Source organism: Anolis sagrei, chromosome 12 (genome assembly GCF_037176765.1).
Source record: "Anolis sagrei isolate rAnoSag1 chromosome 12, rAnoSag1.mat, whole genome shotgun sequence".
NCBI classification, from domain to species: Eukaryota; Metazoa; Chordata; class Lepidosauria; order Squamata; family Dactyloidae; genus Anolis; species Anolis sagrei.
Genome location: NC_090032.1, coordinates 9,465,826 through 9,475,889, shown reverse-complemented (window position 1 = coordinate 9,475,889; position 10,064 = coordinate 9,465,826). Strand labels below are relative to the sequence as shown.

General features: G+C 51.1%; 1 protein-coding gene across 1 annotated transcript; it reads right to left on the bottom strand.

The window, feature by feature from the left end:
- Positions 1-1,919: 1,919 nt before the first annotated feature.
- On the bottom strand, positions 1,920-7,587 carry CCDC85B (coiled-coil domain containing 85B). Its single transcript, XM_060758207.2, has one exon. The coding sequence runs from the start codon at positions 7,426-7,428 to the stop codon at positions 6,772-6,774; it is 657 nt and encodes a 218-aa protein (XP_060614190.2). The 5' UTR covers positions 7,429-7,587; the 3' UTR covers positions 1,920-6,771.
- Between the last annotated feature and the right edge of the window lie 2,477 nt (positions 7,588-10,064).

Genomic DNA, 10,064 nt, shown 5'->3' with positions numbered 1-10,064 from the left:
GAAATGTGAACACTGGTGGTTTTGGGAAAATAGAGCTTGACATTTGGAAGTTGTAGTTGCTGGGATTTATAGTTAACTTACAATCAAAGAGCATTCTGAACTCCACCAAAGATGAAATTGGACCAAACTTGGCACACAGTTCTCCCATGACAAACAGAAAACACTAGAAGGGTTTGGTGGGCATTGACCTTGAGTTTCGGAGTTGTAGTTCACCTACATCCAGGGAGCACTGGATTGCATTGTTTGTGGACTCAAAACAATGATGGATCAAAGAGCATTCTGAACTCCACCAAAGATGGAATTGGACCAAACTTGGCATACAGAGCTCCCATGACCAGCAAAAAATACTGGAGGTTTTGGGGAAAAATTCACCTTGATTTGGGGGAGTTGTAGTTCACCTACATTCAAAGAGTACTGTGAACCCAAACACTGATGTATCTGAACCAAATTTGGCACACACATCTGATATGCTGAAATTTGATTACTCGAGGGGTTTGGGGGGAGGGCTGATCTTCCTCTCTCGGAGTTGTAGTTCACCCACAACCAGAGAAACTGTGACTTTCACTGATGAGGGACCTCGACCAGACTCAGCACACAGAACCCCCATGACTAACTCAACCTACTGGAGGGGTTTGATTCACCATTGTGGGAGTTGTAGTTTACCTTACAGCCAGAGAGCACACTGAACCTCGTCAATGATACATCTAAAGCTAACTTGCCCTACAAAACAAACTTTAAATACTGGTGGAGTTTTTCGGGGTTCACCTGGCATGATGTGAGTTGTAGTTCACCCAGAACCTTATGCATTTTGTACAATTAAAAATGACTTTTTCAAATAACCTGGGCAACGCCAGGTACGAAAGCTAGTAATAATAATAAATATGCCTTGGCTGCAATTATTATTGCTGGAGCTTGGAGAAGACTATGAGGATATCTCTGAATATCTGGTTATGCAAAAGACAGAGCTTTAGTAAGCACAAGAGACCGCTTTTGGAGGGCAGAAAAGTCTCCATACTTAGAGGTCAGTTGAGCATCTTTCAGGAGTGCTCTAGCTGTGTATTCCTGCACCCCAAGGAATTAGACTAGATCAGGCAAGGGCTAACTTTCTAACTTGAGGGCTGTGAGCTAGAACTCCCTAGAACTGGATGTCTGGTGATGGATGGAAGGAAGGAAGGAAGGAAGGAAGGAAGGAAGGAAGGAAGGGAAAGAAAGAGAAGGAAGGGAGGATGAAAGGAGAAAGAGGGGGAAGGAGGGAAGGAAGGAAGGATGAAAAGGTGGAAGGGAAGGATGGAAGGAGGCAGGAAAGAGAGAAGGAAGGAAGGATGAAAGGGTGGAAGGGAATGGAGGGAGGGAGGAAGAGGAAGGCAGGGAAGGAGGAAAGAGAAGGAAAGAAAGACAAAAGGAAAAGAAGGAAGGAAGGAAGGAAAGAGGGAGAAAGAGGGAGGTAAGGAAGGAAGGGAAGAAGGAAGGAAAGACAAAAGGGAAGGAAGGGAGAAAGAGAGAAAGAAGGATGAAGAGGTGGAAGGGAAGGATGGAAGGAGGAAGGAAAGAGACAAGGAAGGAAGGACGAAAGGGTGGAAGGGAATGGAGGGAGGGAGGAAGAGGAAGGCAGGGAAGGAGGAAAGAGAAGGAAGGAAAGACAAAAGAGAAGGAAGGAAGGAAGGAAGGAAGGAGAAAGAGGGGGAGAGGAGGGAGGGAAGAAAGGACGAAAGGGTGGAAGGGAAGGAAAGAGGGAGGGAGAAAGAGGGAGGTAAGGAAGAAAGGCAAGGAGGAAGGAAAGAGAAGGGAAGTATAGAATGGTGAGAGAGAGAAACGCCTGAGAAAAGAGCTCAAGGAGCCTAATCCACCCTCCAAGCCTGGACTAGATGGCCTTTGGGGATCCTTCTTAAGATTCAAAAAATACGATCCTTTCCAGAAGCAACAGTTTCAAAACATTTATTTAACATCCTGAGGAGGAGAAAGAGGGAGAAGATATTCACATGCCCGGCGCCCTCCCTTTTTTTCCAGTTTAGGGGCCACCGGCTGTACAAAGAAAACTACAAATCCCCCGCAAGTCACGGTCTGGCTGTATCCAGGAGGGGAAGCCATGCGGCCTTGGCCCGGGTTCCAGTGTCTCGAAGGAAGAAAGGAAGGAAGGAATCCGAGGATCTAGTTTTTTAAAAAAATCAACAGACTTTCCTACAAAGAGTCCTGTCCACAAAAGGAGCGTTTCCCCCATCTTCGCAGCAGAACCAAGGGAGCAAAACTTGTAATCCACAGGCATCCATGTCCAGTGTCGGGGAGTTCCTAGGACTATTTATATCCTCGGTTCAAGCCGAATCCTCAAACTATTGCTATTCAAAAGTACATTTACAGAGTCACCTTCCAAAACCACATTAGGGGACATCTTTGCTTGGGTCAGCAAACCTTTCAAATGGTAATAAAGTCTTTTTGGGAAGGGCTTCTCTCTCTCAAAGTATGAAATCCAATAACAAAAGAGACCTGCAACAACATGCATGCCGTTCTCACATTGTTCAGGATAGCTGCCCCAAAACTGGAACGAGTTTTTGGTCCGTTTCATACATTCGCAGGGCGACAAAACCTCCGTCGACCTCATCTACGTCCCCTAAAATGTCACAAATTCTTTCCAGACGATTGGAATTAGGTCCCCATTGTTTAGGAACGATAGGAAGAAAGCAGCATCACATCCTAAATTGCTGAATCCCTTTGGAGAGATAGGGCAGAATATATTTATTTATTATTATTATTATTATTATTATCATCTCTCATCACTGGTGGGATGATAATAATAATAATAATAATAATAACGGGGAGATAGGGCGGAATATAAATAAATTATTATTATTATTATTATTATTATTATTATTATCTCTCATCACTGGTGGGATAATAATGATAATAATAATAACAGGGGATAGGAAGGAATATAACAATGTATTATTATTATTGTTGTTGTTGTTGTTGTTATCATTCCACCAGTGATGAGAGATAATAATAATAATAATAAATTATTTATATCCCGCCCTATCTCCCCGTTATAATAATAATAATAATAATAATAATAATAATAATAATAACGGGGAGATAGGGCGGAATATAAAAATTTATTATTATTATGATTATTATCTCTCATCACTAGTGGGATTATAAAAATAATAATAACAGGGAGATAGGGCAGAATATAAAAAAATATTATTATTATTAACCCACCAGTGATGAGAGGTAATAATTACTATTATTTATATTCCGCCCTATCTCCCCATAATAATAATAATGATGATGATGATGATGATGATGATGATGGGGAGATACGGCGGAATATAAAAATGTATTATTATTATTAGTATTATCTGTCGTCACTGGTGGGATAATAATAATAACGGGGGGACAGGGCAGAATATAAAAAATTATTATTATTATTATTATTATTATTATTATCTCACCAGTGATGAGAGAGAATAATAATAATAAATTATTTATATTCCGCCCTATCTCCCTGTTATAATAATAATAATAATAATAATAATAATAATAATAATGGGATAGGGCAGAATATAAATTTATTATTATTATCTCTCATCACTGGTGGGATGATAATAATAATAATAATAATAATAATAGGGAGATAGGGCAGAATATTAATGGGGAGATAGGGCGGAATAAATTTTTATTATTATTATTATTATTATTATTATTATCCCACCAGTGGTGAGAGATAATAATAATAATAAATTATTTATATTCTGCCCTATCTCCCCGTAATAATAATAACAATAATAATAATGGGGAAAGGGCCATTCAGGTACCTGGCTGCAGCGACAGGAGTGGCAGCGGAAGACATGTCAAGGGCCATCTAGGTGCCAATCACTGCCTATGCGGTCTCTCCTAAGGATGGCAGACAGCCCCAAAGGCCGTGGCTGTCATGACAGGAGTGCCTCTTTTCTGTCAGGGGAAGAAATGTCAAGGGCCATGTTGGTGTTGTCTGGCAGGCAGGAGGACACCAACAAATCCCTCCCAACAGAGGCCCATGTGGTCTCTCCTAAGGATGGTAGACAGCCCCGAGGGCCATTGAGATGCCTGGCTGTAGTGACAAGAGTAGCAGGGGAAGAGATGTCAAGGGCCATCTTGGCACTGTCAGGAGGACACCAACAAAACCCTCCCAACAGAGGCCCTTGACATCAACAAATCCTTCCCAACAGAGGCCCATGCGGTCTCTCCTAAGGATGGTAGACAGCCCCAAAGGGCCCTTGAGGTGCCTAGCTATAATGACAGGAGTGCCTCCTTCCTGCAAGGCGGAGAGACCCCAACAAAGCCCTCCTAACAGAGGCCCAAACAGTCTTTCCTAAGGATGGTAGAGGGCCATTCGGGTGCCTGAATTTAGGTACAGAATTAGCAGGAGAGGAGATGTCAAGGGTCATCTAGCTGCAAATTTCTGCCAGGCAGGAGGACACCAACAAATCCCTCCCAACAGAGGCCCATGCAGTCTCTGCAAAGGATGGTGGAGAGCCTCAAGGGCTATTCAGGTGCCTGGCTGTAGTGACAAGAGTAGCAAGGGAGGAGATGTCAAGGGCCATGTTGGCGTTGTCTGCCAGGCAGTAGGACACCAAGAAAACCCTCCCGACAGATGCCCATGCAGTCTCTCCTAAGGATGGTAGATAGCCCCAAAGGCCGTAGCTGTAGTGACAGGAGCGCCTCTTTTTTGTCTGGGGGAGAAATGTCAAGGGGCATCTTGGTGTCGTCTGCCAAGCAGGAGGCCACCAATAAAACCCTCCCGACAGATGCCCAAACGGTCTTTCCTAAGGATGGTAGAGGGCCATTCGGGTGCCTGAATTTAGGTACAGAATTAGCAGAGGAGGAGATGTTAAGGGTCATCTAGCTGCCAATTTCTGCCAGGTAGGAGGACACTAACAAAACCCTCCCAACAGATGCCCATGCGGTCTCTCCTAAGGATTGTAGACAGCCCCAAAGGGCCATTCAGGTGCCTGGCTGTAGTGACAGGAGGAGCAAGGGAGGAGATGTCAAGGGCCACCTTGGTGTTGTCTGGCAGGCAGGAGGACACCAACAAAACCCTCCCAACAGAGGCTCATGCAGTCTCTCCTAAGGATGGTAGACAGCCCCAAGGGGCCCTTGAGGTGCCTAGCTATAATGACAGGAGTACCTCCTTCTGGAAAGGCGGAGAGACCCAAACAAAGCCCTCCCAACAGATGCTCATGCGGTCTCCGCAAAGGATAGTAGAGAGCCCCAAGGGCCATTCAGGTGCCTGGCTGTAGTGACAGGAGTAGCAGGGGAGGAAATGTCAAGGACCATCTTGGATCTTGTCTGGCAGGCAGGAAGACACTAACAAAACCCTACCAACAGAGGCCCATGCGGCCTTTCTTAAGGATGGTAGACAGCCCCAAAGGCCGTGGCTGTAGTGACAGGAGCGCCTCTTTTCTGGAAGGGGAGGAGATGTCAAGGACCATTTTGGCGCTGTCTGGCAGGCAGGAGGACACCAACAAAACCCTCCCAACAGAGGCCCATGTGGTGTCTCTTAAAGATGGTAGAGAGCCTCAAGAGCCATTCAGGTGCCTGGCTGTAGTGACAAGAGTAGCAAGGGAGGAGATGTCAAGGACCATGTTGGTGTTGTCTGGCAGGCAGGAAGACACCAACAAAACCCTCCCAACAGATGCCCTAAGGATGGTAGACAGCCCCAATGGGCCCTTGAGGTGCCTAGCTATAATGTAGTGACAAGAGTAGCAAGGGAGGAGATGTCAAGGACCATGTTGGTGTTGTCTGGCAGGCAGGAAGACACCAACAAAACCCTCCCAACAGATGCCCTAAGGATGGTAGACAGCCCCAATGGGCCCTTGAGGTGCCTAGCTATAATGTAGTGACAAGAGTAGCAAGGGAGGAGATGTCAAGGACCATGTTGGTATTGTCTGGCAGGCAGGAAGACATCAACAAAACCCTCCCAACAGAGGCCCATGCTGTCTCTCTAAAGGATTGTATAGAGCCTCAAGGGCCATTCAGGTGCCTGGCTGTAGTGATAGGAGTAGCAGGGGAGGAGATGTCAGACAGGAGGACACCAACAAAACCCTCCCAACAGATGCCCATGCAGTCTCTGCAAAGGACAGTGGAGAGCCTCAAGGGCCATTCAGGTGCCTGGCTGTAGTGACAAGAGTAGCAAAGGAGGAGATGTCAAGGGCCGTCTTGGCGTTGTCTGGCAGGCAGGAAGACATCAACAAAACCCTCCCAACAGAGGCCCATGCTGTCTCTCTAAAGGATTGTATAGAGCCTCAAGGGCCATTCAGGTGCCTGGCTGTAGTGATAGGAGTAGCAGGGGAGGAGATGTCAGACAGGAGGACACCAACAAAACCCTCCCAACAGATGCCCATGCAGTCTCTGCAAAGGACAGTGGAGAGCCTCAAGGGCCATTCAGGTGCCTGGCTGTAGTGACAAGAGTAGCAAAGGAGGAGATGTCAAGGGCCGTCTTGGCGTTGTCTGGCAGGCAGGAAGACACCAACAAATCCCTCCCAACAGATGCCCTAAGGGTGGTAGACAGCCCCAAAGGGCCCTTGAGGTGCCTGGGGAGAGACACCAACAAAACCTTCCCAACAGATGCTCTAAGGGTGGTAGACAGCCCCAAAGGGGTCTCGAGGTGCCAGGGGAGAGACACCAGCGAAGCCCTCCCGACAGATGCCAATGCAGTGTCTCCTAAGGGTGGTAGACAGCCCCAAAGGGCCCTTGAGGTGCCAGGGGAGAGGCACCGCCGAAGCCCTCCCGGCAGAGGCCTCACCCGTCGGGGGAGCATCCCGGGTGGCTCTGGTCGGGGCTGCCGAGGCTTCCGGTGCTGGAGCTCCCGTCGCCGAGGTCCCGGGGCCCGCAGGGGGGGAGGAGGCCGAGCTCGGGGTGGGCGCCGGGGCTGGCGACGTCGGGGGGCGCCCCCGGGGGTGGGGGGAGGGCGGGGGCGGCGGCGAGGGCGGCGCATGCGCACTCGTCCTCCAGGGCCAGGCACAGCTCCTTGAGCTCCAGGTTGTCTCGGGCGAGGCGCTCCTGGAGGCCCTCGAGGCCGGCCAGCTTGCGTAGGCAGGCGGCCACCTCCTCGCGCAGGGCCTGGGCGGCGTGGTGGCCGAAGAGCTGCCAGTGGCGGGCGAGGCGCTTGGCCTTGGCGCGGTCCTCGTCCAGGAAGCAGCAGAGGTCGCGCAGCTCGCGGTTCTCGGCCTGGAGGCGCCCGTTGACGGCCTTCAGCTCGCGCACCTCGCGCAGGTGCTCCTGCAGCTGCCGGTTCACGCCCTGGATGAGGCGCCCGCGCTGCACCAGCGCCGACAGCTTGGCCGCCTCCTCCCGCCGCAGACGCCGCACCAGCTCCTCCTTGCTGCAGGCGCTCAGCTCCTCCGAGGACTCCTCGCTGGGAAGGGCCTCCGGGCTGGCCTCCCCGCCGCCCAACATGGCTCCCCCTCGCCCGCTCGCCCGCTCGCCTCACGACATCCTGGCGCCGGCGCGAATAACGGGACAGGGCGCAGGTGCACGCCGCGCAGGCGCAGAACGACGCCCCCGACGGGAGGGGGGAAGAACTCTGCCAGAGTGGGCGGGGCCAATGGCAGCCCTCGCAACCTCACTGGGTGCCAGGGCTGACAGAAAACCCGAAGCCCCGCCCCTTCCAGTTGGAACATACGCGCAGGCGCAGAACGACGCTTCCAGAGGCGGGGGCGAGCTCTGCCAGAAGTGGGTTGGGCCAATGAAAAGCCTCGGAGCCTCATTGGGTGTCAAGTCTGACAGAAACCCCGAAGCCCCGCCCCTTTCAGTTGGAACATACGCGCAGGCGCAGAACGACGCCCCCGACGGGCGGGGGGGAAGAACTCTGCCGGAGTGGGCGGGGCCAATGGCAGCTCTCGCAGCCTCACTGGGTGCCAGGGCTGACAGAAACCCCGAAGCCCCGCCCCTTACAGTTGGAACGACGCTTCCAGAGCGCTCTGGCAAAAGTGGGTGGAGCCAATGGAAGGCTTCGGAACCTCATTGGATTCCAGGTCTGACAGAATCGCCGAAGCCCCGCCCCTTACAGATAAAACAGACGCGCAGGCGTAGAACGACGCTCTGCCAGAAGTGGGTGGGGTCAATGGAAAGCTTCGGAACCTCATTGGATTCCAGGGCTGGCAGAAACCTCGACGCCCCGCCCCTTACAGATAGAACATACGCGCAGGCGCAGAACGACGCTCCCAGAGGCGGGGGACGAATTCGGCCAGAAGTGGGTGGGACCAATAGAAGGCCTCGGAACCTCATTGGATTCCAGGGCTGGCAGAAACCTTGAGGCCCCGCCCCTTACAGATAGAACATACGCGCAGGCGCAGAATGACGCCTCCAGGGCCGTGGGGGCGAGCTCTGCCAGAAGTGGGTGGAGCCAATGAATGGCTTCGGAGCCTCATTGGATTCCAGGGCTGGCAGAAACCCGAAACCCCGCCCCTTACAGATAGAACATACGCGCAGGTGCAGAACGACGCTTCCAGAGGCGGGGCCAGCTCTGCCAGAAGTGGGTGGGGCCAATGGAAGGCTTCGGAACCTCATTGGATTCCTGGGCTGGTAGAAACCCCGAGGCCCCGCCCCTTCCTACATGAGAGATATACAGTGAGTCAGAGCGAAACATAGTGGGCGGAGCCAATGAAAGGCCTCAGAGCTTCATTGGGTGCCAGGGCTGACAGAAACGCCGAGGCCCCGCCCCTCACTGATAAAATAGACGCGCAGGCGCAGAACGACGCTGCCAGAAGTGGGCTGACAGAAACCTCGAAGCCCCGCCCCTTACAAGTAGAACATACGCGCAGGCGCAGAACGACGCCTCAGAGGCCGGGGGAGGACGGGCTCTGCCAAGAGTGGGTGGGGCCAATGGTAGGCCTCGGAGCCTCATTGGATTCCACAGAAACCCCTATGCCCCGCCCCTTCCTACACTAGAGATATACAGTGAATCACAGAGCTTACAGTTAGAGCATACGCGCAGGCGCAGACCGACGCCTCCGACGGGCGGGGGGACGAGGGGAGGTAGGAGTAGGCGGGGCAAATACAAGGCTTCGGAGCCTCATTGGCTACCAGGGCTGGCAGAAACCCCGAGGCCCCGCCCCTTCCTACACTAGAGATATACAGTGAATGTCAGAGCTTACAGCCTTCCTATATATATATATATATATTTATTTACTAACTTGGGGACCCAGCATTGCCCGGGTTATTTGAGAAAGGAATATAGTATCAAGTTTGGCTTTTTATCAGTTATGTATATGGCTGGCAGTAGTCTCAGGAAGTTAGTGAAGGGACTGCGAGTCCCATCATCCATAGTCCATCCTCCTCCAAACTGCACCAGGATGGAGAGTGGGTCATGGGGGCTCTGTGTGCCAAGTTTGGTCTTTGATCAGTCATTGAATGAGTGTCACTGTGGTCTCAGGAAGTGAGTGAAAGTACTGCAAGTCCCATCATCCATTGTCCATCCTCCTTGAAGCAGCACCAGGGTCTAGGGTGGGTCATGGAGGCTCTGTGTGCCAAGTTTGGTCTTGATCAGTCATTGCATGAATGTCGCTGTGGTCTCAGGAAGTGAGTGAAGGTACTGCAAGTCCCATCATCCATCGTCCGTCCTCTTTCAAGCAGCACCGGGATGTAGGGTGGGTCATGGAGGCGCTGTGTGTCAAGTTTGGTCTTGATCGGTTATTAGATGAGGCTTGCATTAGTGTTGGGAAGGGAGTGGAAGTACTTGAAGTCCCATCATCCATGATCTGTCCTCCTTGAAATTATACCAGGGTGTAGGGAGGGTCATGGGGGCTCTGTGTGCCAAGTTTGGTCTTGATCAGTCATTGAATGAGTGTCACTGTGGTCTCAGGAAGTGAGTGAAAGTACTACAAGTCCCATCATCCATTGTCCGTCCTCCTCCAAACAGCACCGGGATGTAGAGTGGCTCATGGGGGCTCTCTGTGCCAATTTTGGTCTTGATTGGTTATTAGATTAGGGTTGCAGCAGTCTTCGGAAGTGAGTGGAGGTACTTCAAGTCCCATCATCCATGGTCTGTCCTCAAAAGTATACCAGGATGTAGAGTGGGTCATGGGGGCTCT